The following is a 20,125-nucleotide window of genomic DNA, read 5'->3' as shown; positions in this document are numbered from 1 at the left end:
TAATATTGTCCCGTTATTTTGAAAAAACAAACAAACAAAAACAAAAAAATCAATAAATACAGCTTGCCATTATCTCGATAGATAGTTCGATAATGTCAAAGCTGGCAAGTTGCCCAATCCGATTGACGTCTTCGCTGAAGCTTTCAGCACCGCGGACAGCGACAAGTGGCGGCGTGCGTGCGTGGAGCGCGTGACGTGCGCGTGGTTATGAGCGTGAGTGCGGGTGGGCTGGCAGAGAGAGAGAGAGAGAGATTTCTGAATGAAAAGCTGCGTGGGAGTCTGCAGGAGTGGGTGGTGAAACTCCATGAATCATTGCACCGTGATTGGACTTGTGCGTGTGTGTGACTGTTTCTCAATGGGAAATTATTGATGGCCTCGTAGGAATGAAGCAGTGCAAAGGGAAACTCCACGAAATCTGTCTATCTATCTATCAGGCAATCTCCAAACTGAAACCATATAGAACATGACTTATTTAAATGACAAGAGAAACTGAGCAGGGCTGCTAAATATCAAGTCTTACACTCACAATTGTCTATTATCTCTTCCAAAAATCTCACATAACTAAAAATGATTTTGTTGCCAATATATTTTTTTTCTATCGCGCAGATGCAAATATTGTGAAATAAAAAGCTGAAATGTTGCTTCATCTTTTGTCAGCAAAACCAAAGATTTCCAAGCAAAAAAAAATACAATTACAGAATTGGCCTCGATGTGTTTGTGTGTTGCAATTTGACGCCTCTGGAAATGAGAATAAACGTGGACAATAGAAGCAATCTGACCCAACCTTGGTCAATTGTTTTATTTCAAGCATATCAGAGTGGAACACCCAAAAAAAAAAAAAAAAAAGCAATCACAGTCCATGTCTCATCTAATCCCAACAAAAAAAAAACAAAATGCAAAAAAAAGTTAACAATCTCAAAAGGAGCTCTAAAAAAGAACACTTAGTAAATCACCCTTTTTCTGATAAAAACAAATACTAACAGCAAAGTGAGGACTTAAACAGGCTTAATCAGGCTTGATCAGAAGTATAGAACAATCCTTTAGTTTGTAAATTATACTGAAATTACAAAATGTTATTTCATAATGGCGTTAAGCAACAGATGCTGACAACTGTTACATTCATCTCTCCTTCAAATATGTCATCAGTGGTAATAGACATTGGAGCAACAAGGGTAAGAAAAAAAAAAGAAAAAAGAACACAGCCAGTAAGTGCGACTGACGTACAAAGTAAATAAAATTCAAGATGTTTACATTTGACATTGTTCGTGTTGCATATGCAGCCTCGTTTCTCATGTACATTTACAATTTGGATGAATTATTTGTAGTCCTGGAATAGTTTTACAACTACCAATCACAACTGATTTAATTTCATTATAAGATTAAGAATAATTTCTTTATTACAGTTTTTTCTGCATATTTTTGACATTTGCACATTTCTTCAAACTGAAATGACATTTTCAAAATGCCACCGACAAATCCCAAAACCACGATCGCATTTTTTCATTGTTTTCATCAAATTGGCAAAGTCTTCGTACATGTGTCAATTGCCTGAGTCAATCTGTGCAAATGGTTGTGTACGTTTAGCCGACAGTTAGCATAATGTTGCCCACATTTAGCACATTTTCCAATGAATAGATCTTGCTGATCAAACTTGGACTGGTTGTTTTTCAGTCTGATGGTTGTCCTCTCCAAAACACGTCAGCAGGATTTCAGGGTGGAAGTCATAATATGCAAAAAAATCACCTGTTCAATTGTCAAAATTAGTCCCGCAAAACCATGTAAGTTACTTTTGGGCAAAAGCACCAAGTGAATGCAGATGTGCCAAAACAATTGAGAAGGATCTATCGATAGATTTGCGCTTTTGCTCACGAACCGATTGGTTTTGCACAAATGTAAGATTGTTTGGCCAAATGAGCTTGCAGTTTTGAAAATGTCATTTCACTTTCAAGAAATGTGCCAAATCTTTGGAGAAAAACTGTAACATCAACACATTTTATTGAGTTTATTGTTTACAATATCCACAAGCTCATAATTATGACTATTATAGAATATATTTGTATCATTTGGGAAAACTATTCGCTTTCGTGATTGAGATAGGCGACATTTAAAATATAATCTATGTAAGCATCGAACAGTTGTGGCCCCAGAGAACACACCTGGGGGACACACCTGTTTTTTTTTTGGTGGTATACTGTTCCACTTTAACATAGCTACTGTACCCTTCCCGTAAAACCCCCCCACAAAAAAACAAACAAAAAAAAAACACTTTTTAACCAGTCCCCATGACTACCGACCCCTAATTTCCATCTTGTTCAAGGGGTCGAGAACCCTGAAGCTGCAGTCCTGTGTCTTTCAGATATCTCCCTTGTCCAAAATAGGTGATTCAAATAATCAGCTCATCAGTCAGCAAGCTCTGGAGTAGCCTGATAACGATCCTCAGCTGTGCTGAAGAAGGGAGGCATCTTAAACACGCAGGATTGCGGCTCTCCAGGACCAGGGTCACCTCCCCTGTCCTAGTTCAAGGAAAAGATTTGAATTTGTAATTGTTTTAATGGCTTTTTAAAGGCTAAGAATATAGCAACTGCATTTTTTCCCTATTTTTTATTTTTCTATTTTTTATTTCTATATCTATTTTTTATTGTATTCTCTATCTTTATTTTTATTCTATTCTATATCTATTTTTTATTTTCTATTTTTTTTTTCTAGGACCTCCCCTGTCCTAGTTTTGTTGTGCCAATTATAATACAGAATAGATTAATATTAATGAATGACAAATACTCATAGCATGTAAAAATAATGCACATAACTTTTGTATTTAAGGGACGCACGCCTTCTTGTTTTATTTTTACTCTATCCAGTTAAATCTAAAAAAAATGTTAGTAAAAAAAATCAGATCAATAGATAAATTAAAATATGTTTACAAAGTGATTCATTGCCATAATCATATCAGAAAACAACATAGGGCTGACACAATTAGCAGTACAATTGTACGCTGAGCTTACGTTCCAGGCCCTCCAGCGTGAAATTTGCAAAAATAGAAATACTCGATTTAATACAGCCGCGGCGAGTTTTCATAACAGTTATGGTACTTTTTGTAAAAATAAATAAATAAATAAATTGAATAAATGAAATTCTAGGGTATTCCGACAATAAAAACAAAAAAAGCAATAAAAACTAAACATTGAAAGACATCCTGTATAATGCATTAAGAGCTTAAGAGCTGGATAACAAAAATATTGTGCAACTAGCAGAAAAAAAATAAATACATGAAAAAAAAAAAGAAAAAGAAATACAGGATAGTGAAAAGTGAAGCTTTACTGTACTTTATTCTAAAAGATAATAAAGACAGTCAGAAAGAACAATAATTTCAGTATCTGACATATTGTGGAGGAACAGAAGAGAAATATTCACTTTCTGGTTGCATTTCCATCAACAAATTAAAGTTGTATTTAATGCAACATGTTTACCAGGAATGGATCAGGATGGATCATTTAATATAATAATAATCATAACCATTTTTTTGTCAGACTGTCCTTCCATCCGGGGTCTTGATGGCCACTGGAAATTTCAGGAGTTTCCCAAACGGCCAGTTCATTCCAGGCCGAAAGTGTGTTTCATGAAAGTGTTTATTATAAATTGTAAAAGTTGACCAAATCTGTGCCGGCAAAGCTTCATAATACGTAGGCGAGGTTTGAACGGAATACATCACATGATTACATTGATGAAGAAGAACGATTAGTAAATGAGTAGATGGTTGTGTGGAAAGCCGAGGAAGAGGCGGGTCACTGAACTGATTCCCAGAATTGGAGCAGCAATCCCACTAATGTGGCTGTCAATTAATTCACCGAGATTTAGTTGCATTTTTTCGGGGGAATGCTAACACGCCGTCCTGAAACAAGCTTTATTAATCGGATCTTAAGGAGGCCACAAAGATCTTCAACTCGCGTGTGATTGGTGCGTTTGGGCGCAGAGTACTAAAGCTGCCGGGTCTTTTCAGAACCCTGGACAGGCGCCCGGTTCTGATGTGATGGCGTCTGTTTATGTTCTTTCCTGCAATCATGTCCTGTTATATGACAATATTCATCTCTCATGCCCCCATGTGGACATTCTGACCTCTGCGAAGGGCGCTTTGCCTGTGGACAGAATTATGTCACGATCGATGGACGCGGAAAAGAGGCCACAAATGCTTTGCGTCGTTTTATTTCGCTTGAGTATCGCGCTGGCGATATGTAAACTTCTCTTAAAAGGGCACGTTGCGCCTCAGCGGCGTTCTCGCGCGCTTTGAAGCCGAGGACCCCCCGACTGAAAGCGTTTCGCAGCGTTACTCATCGCAACCGCAGCGCGTAGCAGCGAGCATCGCCAAGCCACGCTGGTCACACACGCGAGAGGCTCGGCAAACAAAACGCGCTCTTGTGTCTGTGCACTGCGCGATTCCTTACTGCAATCGAGCTCGATCGAGGAAGGGTCGGGGGGGTTAATCGGGGAATCGACCACATGCAGCAGCGGAGCTTTGCGGTCTCGTGTTTTGGCGCAGAAAGCGGGCGATATCCGACGACGCCAGCCGGGTGATGCTTGCTCACGTCAGGCGCACGCGTGTGATGAGGACGCGGCTGGAGGGTGCGCGCCGCTCTTGCGCCGCCTCACCGGATAACCGCGATCTCGTCCTGTCTGGTCTTCCCCGGGTTCCTCTCGACTGACTCGCGGATTTACCGGACAGAGATTTTTCTCTTTAATGTTCTTTTTTTAAAGGCCAGAGGTGGATCAAGGTGGAGTGTTTATCATTTATTGTGATTCCCCCCTGTAAGCGCACAAGCTTTTTTTTTCTTTTTTTTTTTCTTCCCCACCCGGACAGGCAATGCGATGCTAGCCTATTAGCTGGAGAGAGAGAGAGAGAGAGAAAGGTTTCAGTCGTGGATTCAAGACAAGACTAATTTACGAGTCTTGCTTCGCCTTTCAGGAAAGAGGAGAAGAGGGGAGAATGCAGCAGTCACATTTTTTAAGAATGCAGGAGAAGAGGGCCGTTTCCGGTTCCTAGGTTGGTGCGCGCGCGCGCGTGCGTGTGGTTAGCGTGTTATCGAGCGCGTGTGTGCCCCCCCCCCACCCCCACCCCACCCCCATACGAGGCCAAGCAGCCGTATGGGGAAAGCGGCGGCACACACAGATGGCATGGACACTTCCGCAAGCTCTGCCGGTCTGCCTCTGCCCTGCCTCCCCCGCCGGAGCTCGTTCGCCGCCGCCGCCGCCGCCGCCGCCGCCACCGTCTCAATCTTGCAGCTCCCTCCGCCGCCCAGCAGCACTGCACCACAGCACAGGCTGACGGCATGAGGCTTGATCCAGTGCATTTCTCCATGCTGGTCATCGGGGTCTCGTTCGCCTGTTACGCCCCGAGTCTCAACTCCCTCCAGGACCAGGCGTACCGATCAGCCGTGGTCATCGAGGGCGAGGTGCGCTCCTCCCCGGAGAACGTCTCCTCCCGGGAGCCCTACAGTGTGAATGTCAAAGTGCTGGACGTGTGGCCCGTCAACAGCGGCGGCCTGGAGAGGGAGCAACTCGTCACCGTCGGGGACTTCAGTTCCGAGGCCCCATGCGCCACGGTGGAGAAGGACCACAGGTATATCTTTTTCATGGACCCGACCGGGGAGCCCGACGTGTTCAAGGCGTCGTACGCCCCCGTGGACGCCAGCGAGCCGGAGCTCAAGAAGGACGTGGAGCGAGTGTTGTGCGAGGACTGCGGTAAGTTCCAGTCTGCGAGGGGCCGTTGGTGGGAAGTGATGGGAAAAGGGAGACGCGGCTCGCGCGTGCACGTGCGGAGTCCATCGCGGTGTCTGCGCGTGCGCATGCGCGAGCCGATTGACACTTCGAATCCGCCATAACCCGGTCACCCATAATCAAATGGGAAGCATGGCAGAAAATGCGTGTGTCCTATATGGATGTGTGCGTGCTATAGAAAGTATAACCCCCCCCAACCCTCCCCAACGCCCCCCCCCCATCCACTGCAGACTCCTGCTGACTGGTGATCATTGCATTCTGACTCTTTGGCATAGCCAGCAAGATCTGCACCATCACAGATTAGAGTGGAGCTTCCTGTGTGTGTGCGCGTGGTGGACAGCAAGCTTGTGTTGAGGTGACCTTTGTGTCTGTTGCTGCAAGGATTGTTGCCAGGGGGGGGGGGGGCGGCAGTATATCAGATGTCAAATCATGACGTGTCTCACACTTGTGACTGCAGTGACCTGCGAGTTCATATAGGCCATCCTGTTCCCCGGGTATCTGAAATCGTATTTGCGTTCATAAAGTCAACCGCGCGCTCACATCTGTTGCACTTTTGAGCTTTTATTATTGTGAATCACACTGCGATGACGTACTTGGGTAAAAAAAATAATTCAAAAAAATACACGACACAGACCATAGGATGGAATAAAAAGTGGAGTTAGATGCCTTTGGACCACTTCATTAATCATAACAAGACATATTTCATGGTTTTATGCTTCTAACTTTGTGGGAAAAGTTTGGACTAGAAATCAACTTTTTGTTCCTTTATTTATGTTTGAATGAGTATGTGCAGATTATAAAGACCCGAGAGCCCTGAAAAGTACAGATCAACCTTTTAGGTCACTAAACTTTTTACACTGACTACCACTATAATAACCAAACAAAATAATTAAAGAATGATGAGAATGTTTTATTCCTAAAATGAGAACACGGAGAATAAAAATCATATTAGATACTGCAAACTTATCGATTCTTTTAACTTAAAGAGATACTTTTCTTATTTAGCCCATTTTTGGCAGTCAAACATTCATATTTTGCCTATAATCAATTTGATATTTTCATTATTTTTCATGTCCAATTAGTACCTTTTAAAAACGCATTTTGCAACTTGCTGTCGACTGAAAATGACATCACAATGTGCTCAGGTAACCAATCACAGCTCAGCTTGTGAATGTCACATGACCAAACGGAGAAAACAGATGAGTTGTGATTGGTTACCTGAGCACATTGTGATGTCATTTTCAGTCGACAGCAAGTTGCAAAATGTGTTTTTAAAGGTACTTATTGTACGTGAAAAACAATAATAGTATCAAATTAAATATAGACAAAATAGTAACTTTTTATTGCTATAATGGGCTAAATAAGTGAAGTATCCCTTTAAGGGTTTAATGAAAATGCATTGCACAAAAAAAGTGACATAAAAGTTGGAAACAGTGTAACATTATGCTCCATACAGTGATTCTTTCACATACCACTAGAGGGAGCCTGTGTAGGTTGTGGTCATCCAGTCAAGCCATCTTTATTCGAATCGCACGTTTAAGAACCACTGGCTGTAGATGAACAAACAAACAAACAAACAAACAAACAAACAAATCAACAAACAACTGAACTGTAATTGCGATTGTACTGTACTGAAATAAAAGTTGTCACAACTGTAACATTTTTCACAGTTTAAACATTTAATCCAGTGATTCTTTTGATAAACACTAGAGGGAGCCTGTGTACACTAATGTAGTCATATCACTTTTAAAACTCACTGGCTCTAGATACAACAAAATCATCAATCCTCAAATTCTTGTATAAGTATTACGCCATATTTCACATCTTAAGTGTCTTGGATTTTTGAAACCAAAATCATCATCATTAACTTCTTTTGCACACGTAACCGCAGCATAAAGACCCGTTTTAAATGGAACGTGCCTCGAGACGATTTTGTTGTGCTGAATTCACACTCTATGAATCAAATCAAATCGAATGAAGGAAGAGGAAGTGGGAACAGGAAGGAAGTCAAACGTCTGCGCAAAGAGCTCATCTAACAGCCCAGCTAACAATGTGACATTCTATTTTTAGCCCTGTGACATGCTAAAATGATCAAGTCATTTATTTATGACACGGCTGTTGCAATCGGGCTTCAGCGTGGAACGTATTTCCAGGGAGAGACGGGCATACACACGTAAGGAAGTGGAAACACAATCTAAGGTGGAACACATTAAAGCCTGTGTTAACATTCCAGATCATGCATTCGAGTAAACAGGAGATGTTCAAACACCAGATACGAGGGCAAAATATTTTCCAGGCTCAAATTGTTTTCTTTTCAATAAGGAGCGTTCGTTTTTGTTGGGTTAGTACGCGTAACGTTGATCAATACCAGAAAAATCCACATCTGGCTGGGTTTCATTAGGAGCAGCAGCGCAGACACACACCCAGAGACGAACCAATCCGTGCCTGCGCCTAATAGCAGCCAGCCAATCGCAGCCATCCTCCTGGAACACACACTACAGTCCACACCCACCAGTTGGAATGCATCTGCTTGACGCGTCGGTTGTGCCTTTGGCTTTAGGAATTGATTTATGCTTGATGCTTTTTTAACTAGGGACATTTATTCCGTGTTCATGAGACTCAGGCAAAAGTGAATGCTGTCGTCAAGCAAAAAAATAAAATAACATAACAACACCCACCGTGTCATTTGCCCTTCCCGCCATGAGCGAAGCAAATAATTTGCCTGCCAATTGTAATAACGTGATGCTGCAAATCCACTTGTAAAAATGCCTCATTGTTTCTGATTACGTAGCGTCATGAAGGCTTGGCTACTGTCTATTAAATGTTGACATTTTTACATCATCTGCAGAAAGCGCTGAGGGACAGATCACAAAATCATGAGACAGCAAATCTTTAGTTTTTGCAGTGTAAACAAGTTGTTGTGTATTTAATGGAATGGTAGAAGTGACCAGGCGCTCTTTTGACTTCGTCGGTGTTGGGTTCGATCAAGCGCTTCTATCTCTCTCTCCATCCAATACCCAAGTTAACCTTTATGACTAAAATCATAAAAGCTCCAGAATATTGTTCCACATGATATACTTGGATCGAGAGGAATTGAAAATGGACGAAGTTATGCAGCGGTTTGCACATGTACAAGACCGGTGGTTTAGCTAATGCTAAATGCTAACTTGATCTGTTTAACAGCGCTAAACAAATGAATGCAATCGCCATTATCTAGGGGTGTGCTCAAAAAATCGATACGGGTGAGAAAGCAGGATGGAGACGGATTTCTTGTTACAACAACGCTGTTTACTTGTCACACTTCCTGAACACTCGTCAGCTGGCCAACTCTAACCAATCAGGAGCTAGCTAACGTAAGTAAATACAAGTAAATGAAAATAAACAGATTCACCACGTCAATTTAACTACTTATATCTAAAAAATACCAAAATATATAAATGTGTAAATAATAGTACTAGAAACATAAATGTATTAGTAAATATAGATTTTAACAAATTAACTTAAATCTTACTCCTGTCTGAATCTTACACTACTTTCCTACTAATTTGATTTCTCATTGTCCTTTTAAGTTATATTTAAAGAACTATGCACTAGTTCATAAACTTAGTTAAGAAAAAATAAATTATGAACTGAACTAGTTCATTTTAAAACTTGTGAGTTGCTGAACTTTGAACGAGTTCGCATAGAAAATTGACTTTCCCAACACTGGCAACCAAAATGGCGGATAGTCATAAATTGTTTTTTTGTTTTGTTCCTGAAAACGCATTTTAAGCTCGGGCAAACTTGCTTTCTCACAATTTTTGCTTCATTTGTGTATTTATCTTATTTCACAAGCATTCCATACAGTTAAGTTTTTGCAGGGAGATACTTTCACATACTTTTTTGTTACGTGAAGTTATTGTTGAAGCTATCTAGGTAAATTGTTTTACCATTCATGGTATGTAGGATTTCCGAGCTCAATCGAGGGGGCATTCCCGTACACACTTCCTGGTTTGAAGTCAGAAATGTCCGACTTCCCACTTTCCTCGAACGCAGCATCTGACACGGAAACATGAAGTCTCTTTTACTTCCGTTATAACAATAACAAATCTGCTCGTGATTACATGAAGGTGAGAATGAGGATGTACACGTCAATGTGAAAGAAAATTGTAAGTTATTTACCAGTTAAATTCCTTTTTAATTGGTTTAATCGTATGAATCGCTGTGACAACTGCGTGTTTGATATACTGATGGACAAAAATAAATCAATTCATTATAAAAAAATAGGATGCCGGGATGGGACCTGCGTAAAGTGCGACTGGTTTTCTCTGATCACCATATTTGGCATTCCTTTTGAGGTACACTGACAGATTCTTCCTAAAATAGCTTATCTGATTGCCAAATGCTCATGTCACCGATTCTGTATCAAGTGCTGCTTTGCCTCCACTCTTCAAGCTCTCTCCCCACTTTTCCTGCCTCTTCTCCACTTGCTGGAGCTGGAGTGCGTTTCAACTTAAGACTCACCGGCTGTTAGTCAGGAAAATTGAGGAGCGGAATAACAGAAAGATAAGGAACAATCTGTTGCCTCGACACGACAAACAGATGCAGCTATGATTAATGTTATAAAGCTGATAATAGCCAAGGTTTTATCCAGAAGGAGGATAAATAGCGTTACTCTCATGCGAAAGAATGCAACAGGGCAGATGTGACTTGGTGTTGATTCTTGGGCAAAACTTGAGCCTGCTTCAGTGGTCTCGGGTTTCGTATGTTTCAGCTCCTTCCACAGATGTTGATCAGATGATTTAGATTAGGGCTCATAGACGGTCACTTCAGTGTGTAGCCAGTGTTGGATGTTTTTTTTTAGCAGTGTTTTGGTCTTTTTCCCCGTTGCAAGACATGACTTGCGAGTGAGACCAAAACTTTGTGCTACTGGGCAGCACATTTCCCAAAAAGACTTTGATCATCTTGAGATTTCATCGTATACCCTGCACAGATTCAAGATGGCCTGTGCCAGATAGAGAGAGCAAAACAGCCGCAGAACACAACATCAATTCCTCCATGTTTTCTTCGTACGCTTCATTTTTTTGTGTCTCTGTATATTGAGCTGATGTGCCATCAAAACATATCAGTTTTGGGTCATCCGTCTATATAGGACATTCTCACAGGAGCTTTGTGATTTGTCAACATGGCAATTATTAAATGACTTATTTTAAACAGTGGTGTGCTCCTTGGCCGTCTCATTAAGGCCACTTTGGCTCAAACAATGACGGATGGTGTGATCTGACACTGCCATTCCTTCATGTTGGAGTCCACTTTCAATTTCTTTGGTGGTTGTTCTGAGATTGTTTTGTTTTTTTGGTATCAATTTTTGTATCTTCAATTTATCTTTTTGTATCTTCGATTCGTCATCAGTTGTCCTTTTGTGGCCATTTTCAAGGAAGTTGGTTACAGTCCCGTGGATTTGTGGATCTGTGCAACCGTAGTCGGACGAAAATCAAGCTGCTTGGGGATAGTCTTATAACTTTTATCTTTAATGTGTTGGTCTATAATTTCCCCCCCCCCATGTTAAGTGTAGGGATGTTCAATACCACTTTTTTTCAGACTGATACCGATACTCAGACCCACAGTACTCACCGATACCAGTAGTACATTTTGATAAATAAAAAAATAAATAAAAAAATAAAAAAAATCACCAAAAGATATTTTTAAACAAAAATATTCCCTTTATTTATTTATTTATTTATTTAATTTTTTTTTAATTTAGACAAAAAACAGCACAGTCACTCTTCAATAGTGTTAACGCTCAAAATGAAACACAAAAATGCTCTTTTAGTTTGGGATTCACTTGTAATAAATAAAAGTACAAAAACAAAAAACCCTCAAGTCTTTCTGAGCTTTAGTATTTGTTTAAAAAAAAAAGCAAGTGCAAACTAAAAAAAAAGGTTTAACCGTTACTCTCTCTGAGTTTTATTTAAAGGTGCAAAACTGAAGCAAAAAACAAAGTTTCAACTTTTAAATGCTTAACTGTCAGTTGCCATCTGAAACGGAAAAGGTAAGCGGAAGGTTCAGAAGCATCTCTGTATTTTCAACAATCGTCAATTTTGAAGTATTTTCAAACCGGTGAAGTTTTGGTGAAAAGCACGGACATGCTCGTGGGTTGATTGTTGTCAAAACAGGAAGTGATCCTCATGATTTGCCATGGTGTTAACCTGCTGCAGGGTAGCGCCAGCTACAGGCAAGGAGGACTCACTCAGCATTCCCACCCCGGCATCGGTCGCTTGTACTCGTTGGCGTCACGAGTACTCGAGTACTTGTAAATAAGGTCGGTATCGGTACTCGCCCATCCCTAGTTGAGTGCGATACATGCGATGTCACCAAACAATTTTGCCCACACGTTCAAAAGCGGCAAACGCACGAGATGCGAGTCGTGCTTCCGCGCGTGTGCAGATATTCAGAGCTGGTCTTTATGCTAACAGGTAGCACAATCTTGCATCAGTGTGCCGTTCACCTGCAGGGCAGAACCACTTTTGGCATTGATCTCAGCATTTCGAGTACTCTGCTCTGTTGCAGCACGTCAAGACAATTCTCACAGCTGTAAGTTGTATCCGAGGCCACGCCCTTTGACCGGCTCCCGTTCGTATTTTTCTCTTCTCACAAGCACATTTTTTTTGGGGAACTGTTGTCTACTTCAGGAAGCGAGGAGAGGAGTAACGAGTTTTAGATGCATGAATAATTAAGCAGCAACAATAATAACGTCTTAAATATGGTGTAGGGTCGGCACTGAACATCAGCCGTACGTGCGTGTGTTTTGTGAGAGGTCTGTCACATCTGCCTCATTGTTGCGTTATCTGTGCCTATTTCAGACACTCTCTTTCTTTCTCTTCTCTATCTCCTTCTGTCTCTCTTACTGTCCTTGCTCCAGCAGAGCACAATAACCCCCCCCACCATACACACACACCGCCATGCCAGTCAGCTGTTGCTGCTGTGCCGCAGATGCCCGAGTCTTCTGTCATTAGTGGGGGAGATCTGGGGCTGCTATAAATTATGCACACGGAATAACAGAATGCTGAAGATTTTCTCCTCTCCGTTTTTGTGTGCGCGTGTGCGACAATGGAACCGCTATATACAGTAAAAGTGCATCTATACTCATATACCCTATGATATTATGCCCATCAGTTTATATTAGCGCACCTCTCCGCTGCTCATTTCGCTGATGACTGCCTAACTCGTGTTCTCGTCCTTGGTTATCTTGCGTGTGTGCGTGTGCATGCATGTGTGTGTGTCCTTGGTGGTGAATAATGTATCGGCACTCATCTTTTTTTTTTTTTTTTTTTTTCCAAGAGTCAGCCTCGGTAGAAAGCTCATGCCTCTTAAAGGGGCCGACTGAGTTGCCACATGGCTTAGTTTGTGAATGAGGGAGGTCTTTGTGAACGCATCAGCACATGCACAACACGCACGCGCACCAGCGCTGGTGCACTGCACACACACACACACACACACGCACACACACCACCCACCCACACAGTGATGCGGCAGGTGCCTCACTATATCAGCAAAGTGCATCTTTCCAGCCAAGATGGACTCGCTCCTCATTTCGGATGATTTTTTTTTTTCCCTCCATAGTGGAAGTGCACACTGCATTTAAAATTTAATAAACAGTTAAATGTAGAAGGTTGCTATTTTTGGCAGAGCATTTAAACAAACTTTTCTCCTGTACAGGATGCATCTCCTTTTTTTGGAGAGTGGACTACTGTTTGGCATGTGATGTTGCACACAATAAGTTTGGTTTGGTATGAAGTTGGAAAGTAACATTTTCAGCTGTCGCTATACCACCACCTACTCTGGCTTGAGGCAGAGGTGGTATCACCGTGACTATGATGGGTTACTATCAATATCAGGTATCGGTGCCAATACCAGTCTTATTTTAAGGTATCAGTTAATTTTGACAGTCCCAATATTAACCTGATATGCATAGTGAGAGGGATGGGATAAAAACAACAAAAACAAACAAACAAACGATATTGTTGAGGATTCAACCTCTGAACTTGTTATTTAGGATTGATTAACCACTACGGGGCGCTCCGGTAAGACTTGAACTTGAACATTTAATCAACTCAAAATGCAGCCTTATTTTGCATGTGCAGATTTACAGTATCCGGAGAAATAAAGTAAAGAAAATAATCACATTTAAAACAACTGTCTGTGCGCTTCTATCATTCAAAAGCAAATTACACCTTTAATGCAAATAAACTCAGCTATATAAATGTTTCCAGGCTATTTTAAATGAAATCGTACTGTACTGTTGGTCTACATGACTCATATTAGAAAGTTACTAACAGCCACACATTAGCAGTTAGCTATCAGCTACTGATAACAAAATGCAAACATTTGCCAAAAAAAACGAACACATAAATGACATTTACACTCAAACTTTCTTACTAAACACAAATAAGAATGTATCAGCACAAATTAGAATTGGAACGAATCAGAACGGACACTCACGTCGTCATTTACGACTGCTCGCTGCGATCTGAAAGACGCACGGAGGACTGAAAACAGGAATCGGAAATCAAGCGCGGCCTTTCAAATTAAAAGCATACGTTTCAAAATAAGACAATAGTAAACAAATTAGAACAATTTGAAGAATTCTTAACAGATATAATAAATACATTTGAGGCTCATCACAAGATTTATATAGCCTGTTAACGGCATAATCCTCTCGCAATAGCATACCTTTTGGCCTTGCAAAGGGGGCAATGGGACATTTTTTGTGTGTGTAATCCAACCATTCACTCCTGATGGAGGACAGATCAACACCTCAATTGATCCCGCTTTAAACGCCTGCAGCTAATGGTGTACGTGTGTGAATGCGTGTATATGCGTGGTGGTTGTGCGTGCGTTTGCATGTGTGGGTACATGCCATGTGGTGGGGTTGTTTGTGGCGAAAATGAGAGGTGAGAAATGGTTACGCGCTGTAGAAGGGTGTGGTGGTGGTGGTGAGCCGAGAGAGCAGGATGGATGGATACAGGAAATAAGACGTAAGTGAGAAAGAGAGGAAAAACAAGGGATGAGAAGGTGGAACGGTGAGTGAGGAGAGGCAGAATTAAAAGTGTGTGTGCCTAGCAAGAGTGAGGTGGGTGGGGTGGTGGTAGGATGTGTGAAAGGCTCGAGTTAGATAAATTGAAGACAGGTAGAAACCAGAATGACTTGCAAGTCAAAGGTTATCTATCTATCTATCTATCTATCTATCTATCTATCTATCTATCTATCTATCTATCTATCTATCTATCTATCTATCTTGCTAGCTAGCTAGCTAGCTTTCTATCTATCTATCTATCTATCTATCTATCTATCTATCTATCTATCTATCTATCTATCTATCTATCTATCTATCTATCTATCTATCTATCTATCTTGCTAGCTAGCTAGCTAGCTTTCTATCTATCTATCTATCTATCTATCTATCTATCTATCTATCTATCTATCTATCTTATCTATCTATCTATCTATCTATCTATCTATCTATCTATCTATCTATCTATCTTATCTATCTTATCTATCTTATCTATCTATCTATCTACATAACAAACAAACAAACAAACAAACAATTCCGAAAAATGTCACAAGTCAAAATGGCTGTCTTATGCTGTGTTTGTCAGATTTATCCCACTCTGAGTGTCCCAGTTCCGTCCTCAAAGGGTTTATGGCAAATGTAAACAATGGAGATGGCTGATTTTGATCAATTTGTTGTTGTCATTCCAAATCATGTTGTCACGCGAGCACGTGTATTGTATTTACATTTGCCTCCAACGCTTTGAGGGCGGAACTGACACAATCCGACTGGGACTTCCCACTTTCCTCGAATGCAGCATTTTTACTCAGTTCGTTGTAATTTGATTCGTGAGTATTATTTTTTGATTTGAAAATGTGATCAAATGTTGTTTTGTTACTATAACAACATGCCCGGTTTTGTTTGTATGCTAGTCACAGGCAAAAGTAATACAATACGCCATGGAAATGTTCATAATTGTCAATAGCTTAGCCAGCTTTTTATCCATCCAGCTAACAAGCTAGCTAGCTAGCTAGCTAGATATCTAACTTCTTCAAGTTTATTGTGTGTCAGAATGAGAATTTCAGTACTTAATACATCATGAGGAGGAAAAGGACATGGTAAGAAATATCAGACATCACACATTAATTAAACAAAAAATAATAATACAAATATTCTGAGAGGTTTGAGAACACTTACATGAACAGGAAGTTGTTACACAGAAATGTGAAGAAACTGAAGGAAAACATTTATTGACAAATGGACTTTTTTTTATGTAGTGATATGTTTTGGTGAACTGTGGCTATGCGATAACAGACAATAACAGACACACTCGTCTCACACATGGGGAGGGCAACTCTCCTGCTTGTGTTGCTGCTGTGCAGAGGTTAGCCGGGCGATACTGCATGCAGGCCTTCTGTGGCTGTTATCCAACAACTGACACTCTCTCTCTCTCTCTCTCTCTCTCTCCCGCTCAGTCTCAATCTCATTTTCCCTTTTCTTTCTGCCTTACATCCTCTATCTCCGGCTCCCTCCCTGGTTTCCATGGTGACAGCTGTGCGCTGCAGAAATCACACTGATCGGAGAATGAGATAGAAGAGGCATCTCTCTCTCTTTTCTTTATACACGAGCAGAGTAATCGCGCGCACTTGGACGCACGCTTGCGAGGTGCGGGTCAAAACGTGACACACGAGTGAGATGGCGCACCGCTGACCGGTTTGTTTGAACGCATGTTTTAACCCAAAGACTTTATAAGACTAGACTTGCATAATGTCAAGGCTGAGCCAAATACACAACAAATTGATTTGACTTTCATATAAATCCGTCACTACTTTACTCCTAATATCACTTTTGTTGATGTCCACTTTGCTGGGTAGAGAAGGAGTATTGGAGGGAAACATCAGCTGACCTTGAGAAAAGGACCTCTTGATGGATGGCTGATGGGACGGCTGGTCACGTGTGATTGGCTCGCGTGGAAGGCCACTCGCAGACTATTGGCCGCACTCCGCTGTCCGTTCCCAGCCTCCCCGCAAAACCCCTCGGTGCTCTTGCTGAGGAATCCTCCCATCACTCAGTGATACAGGAGGCTTGGATCAGCAATTTCCAGTGCTTCAATGCACACACGCGTACTCCCATACGCACACGCACAGACTGAGACACCGCACACATGCGTAGAGACCATAAAAATGCATGTTAAATGTAGTCATATATGCATAACAGATCAAATAACTTCTTGGGCTGTGAGTAGCGTCTTGTCTGTCAGCTGCAGAATGAACCTGGCCTCGGTTCATGTGCTAAACGTCACACGCAGCTTTTCTAAATTGAGCTCCTGCAAAAATGTTTTCACTCTAATCCGTCGACTATTTCTCAGTACACCTTCGCGATCGTGTGCCAAAAATAGATTGTTTTACAAGTCGAGGCGAGATTTTGACAGGGTTCACAAGATGGATTTTTTTTTTTTTAATACTAATCACTTGGTGGTCTGAGACTGACAAATATAGTTCCTCTATATTCATATTCAAAGGCCAGCATCACTCAGTATATTCTAGAGTCATCACGTGGTCATTGTAAATATTTTATAACGGTGGTTTTGAGGTTGGTTCTATAGAAGCACGAAACTGCCAGTTTGGACTGGACTATGTCATTTGAACATACTGCAAAAGTCGTTCAAATGTATGATTGGTAACATAGTTGTTTGAACAGTTGGTTAAAAGTATGCTAAATGTTAATGACATGAGCACAATTGTGCATGCGGAAGTTTACCATACCAGGTTTTTTTAGTATTTGGCCTGCATTTTACCAACACTGTACGTTCGAACATCTTCACCAATAAGTTGATACACAGTACCAGCATGATAATTTAGCTTTATCAAGTTTGAACGGCTTTATGAATATGTTTGAACGACTTTGCATTACGTATGAATGACATAGCGCAGTCAAAACTGTTTATGATTGTATTTTGTAACTGAGACCTTAGCAAACAAATTCGTCAATTCGACGTTAGTCTATAACAATCAATTAATCGTAGTCTACTTGTTATTTCACATTATTATTGTCATATTTTGAGATGTTAAATATCCTTTGAGTGGCCTACTATCTCAATCAACATTATTCCAGTCCACAGTATAATTCCACCACTTCCTCTTTCCTGTTGGGATATGTTGGCTGTCTACCAACCATACAGAAATCTTCAATGAATTGAACTGTAAAAAAAATTTATTCGTAATACTTTTTGAGCCTGCTAAAAACGTTTCTCCTCGTGATTGAGGGCAGCTAAAATACATGCTTTATGGATTACTGCTATATGGTTCCTACATTGAGACGCTTTTTGGGGCTTTCCAGATATGGCAGCAGCCTTGAATACCTGCTTGATGTTTATCAGCTGCTCTCTGAATACAACATATTTGCTTGACAAAAACTTTCGTTCCATTTTACACTAGTGCTATTTTTATAGATATAAGAATGAAAAGGGTTTAAATATAGCAACAGTCTAAATGTCTGCTGTTATTTCATAAAACATTTGAAAATACAATAATAAAAATGACATATAATGCACCAAAAAAGATGTTAAAAGAGAGTTAAAAAAAAAGTGAGACTTGTACAAAATGACTCCTTATCCATGAAATGAGGATGTTATATCCATGAGGGGTAATTTTCTCCTGATTTTCAGCTAACATTTGCCAGCTGACAAAAGAATCGCGTAGCCTGAGGAGACGGATCCCGGTTGTGGATGAGCTCATTCGTGACTGCTTCACCTGCTTTTGCAGTCCTACTACTTATTCATTTCCACACTCATAAAGACATAAACGTCTCTTCTGAATGACTGCTTAGGGCAGCTGCAGCATTACAGAGCAAGATGCAAAAAATAATAATCTACCTTAAAAATGTAATCTACGAGTTCCATTGCAGAATGATGGACCATTTCTTTTATTCATAACCAATTAGACACATGCTTGGTTATCAGTACACAGTAAAAACATTATTTTCATGTCAAGCGATCATTGTTGTGATAAATATTTAGAGTCTCGGCCAAAATATGTTTTGTGTGAGGGAGAAGTATACATGGAAATCTTGTGTCTTTAGTTCAGAGTTGTTCTTATTTTTGCTCGATTTTTGCATCAATGCAAGGTTCGCTACACGTGTTCGGCAATTTTGGCAGAACGGTCTCCGCCAAATTGATTGGGTTGGCGAAGGAGTCTCTTGGCAATGTTAGTTGTTTGATGCATATTTTTGCATTATGAAAATGGGTGTATCGCATACCTGTATTTTCCAAAGGAATAATAATTTGGAGGTCCATCATTTAACTGTTTGTGTTTGGCCCAAGATTTAACTGTATTCGTTTCATTTGTAACAATCAGAACATCATAAATCCTATTTGTTTACATATTTCCCTCGTTTTGTATTTGTTTAGATTTCCCTTCCCTCACAATGAATTATTATCATTTCTAAATGTATTTAGTGACTTTCTAATTCCTATTTGAAAAGTGCAATGCAAACAAAGATGATTATTCTCGGAGGTATTTTGTCACCGTGCTGTCTAAATGTCACGTCCGTACTGTTCTAAAGTCTCCTCTCTCCCAATGAAATCTCATCTCATCTCTACATATGCTACATTGTGATTAGATTTCAGTCTCCATGATGCCCTTATTATGTCCCGCCGAATATCCGAGCAAAACATGAGACGAAAGCACCAGGCAGACGGCTCAATGTCATTTATAGAGCAATTTGAGAAGATACTTTCCAGCAACGGTTCAACACATGCGATGACCAAATATCAGTGGGTCATTATGGAAGTGCATTGCAAAGATTGGCCTGGTTGTCACGGTTATTGGAATGGTAGGCAGGTGACACGTTCTGAAAGGCCCAGTCTGCCGGTTTCACTAAGGAAAATGCACTTTTTAAATACAGAATTTCAACAAAAACTACTTCTCAATTTACAGCTCTGGGCTTCTCTTAATGTCTGGTGGTGATTTTGTCCTAAACCCCCACCCTCCCCCAGCCTGTATTTTACCATTTTGTGTTTGTTTTGTAAAGAGCGGGACGTTTCTGTGGAAAGACAGTGTTTACAACCCTCCAGCCAATTGCAGAGCGGGGGGTGGGGGCGTGTCACAAACGGGGCCGGGCGAACATGTCGGCTGCGTGACGTCACTCCCGCGGCAATTTGAAAGCACGCACGGATTTTTTTTTTTCACTCACTCATTCACACACGTAAGCTTCTGTGAGTGAGTGAGTGAGTGAGTGAGTGAGTGAGTGAAAAACGAAATAATCCGTGCGTGCTGTCAAGTTGCCGCAGGAGTGACGTCACGCAGCCGACACGTTCCCCCGGCC

The 20,125-nt window shown here is 40.9% G+C and overlaps 1 protein-coding gene and 1 long non-coding RNA gene across 4 annotated transcripts in view; one reads left to right on the top strand and one right to left on the bottom strand.

Annotated features, from left to right (window-relative positions):
* Positions 1-4,861: 4,861 nt before the first annotated feature.
* LOC144026420 (pro-neuregulin-2, membrane-bound isoform-like) overlaps positions 4,862-20,125 on the top strand; it is a 42,657-nt gene continuing 27,393 nt past the window's right edge. For all 3 annotated transcript variants that reach the window (XM_077533103.1, XM_077533102.1, XM_077533101.1), the window contains exon 1: positions 4,862-5,733. In XM_077533103.1, coding sequence (XP_077389229.1) covers positions 5,322-5,733 — 412 coding nt within the window. In that variant the 5' untranslated portion in view covers positions 4,862-5,321. The remainder of the gene's footprint in view (positions 5,734-20,125) is intronic.
* LOC144026422 (uncharacterized) lies at positions 6,010-9,866 on the bottom strand. Its single transcript, XR_013285136.1, has 3 exons — positions 9,699-9,866; positions 7,242-7,319; positions 6,010-6,267 (listed from the first exon to the last, which is right to left on the bottom strand). It is a non-coding gene; the product is annotated as an uncharacterized LOC144026422 (long non-coding RNA).

Source organism: Festucalex cinctus, chromosome 9, assembly GCF_051991245.1.
Source record: "Festucalex cinctus isolate MCC-2025b chromosome 9, RoL_Fcin_1.0, whole genome shotgun sequence".
In the NCBI taxonomy this organism is placed as follows: Eukaryota; Metazoa; Chordata; class Actinopteri; order Syngnathiformes; family Syngnathidae; genus Festucalex; species Festucalex cinctus.
This window is presented reverse-complemented; position numbering and strand designations above follow the sequence as displayed.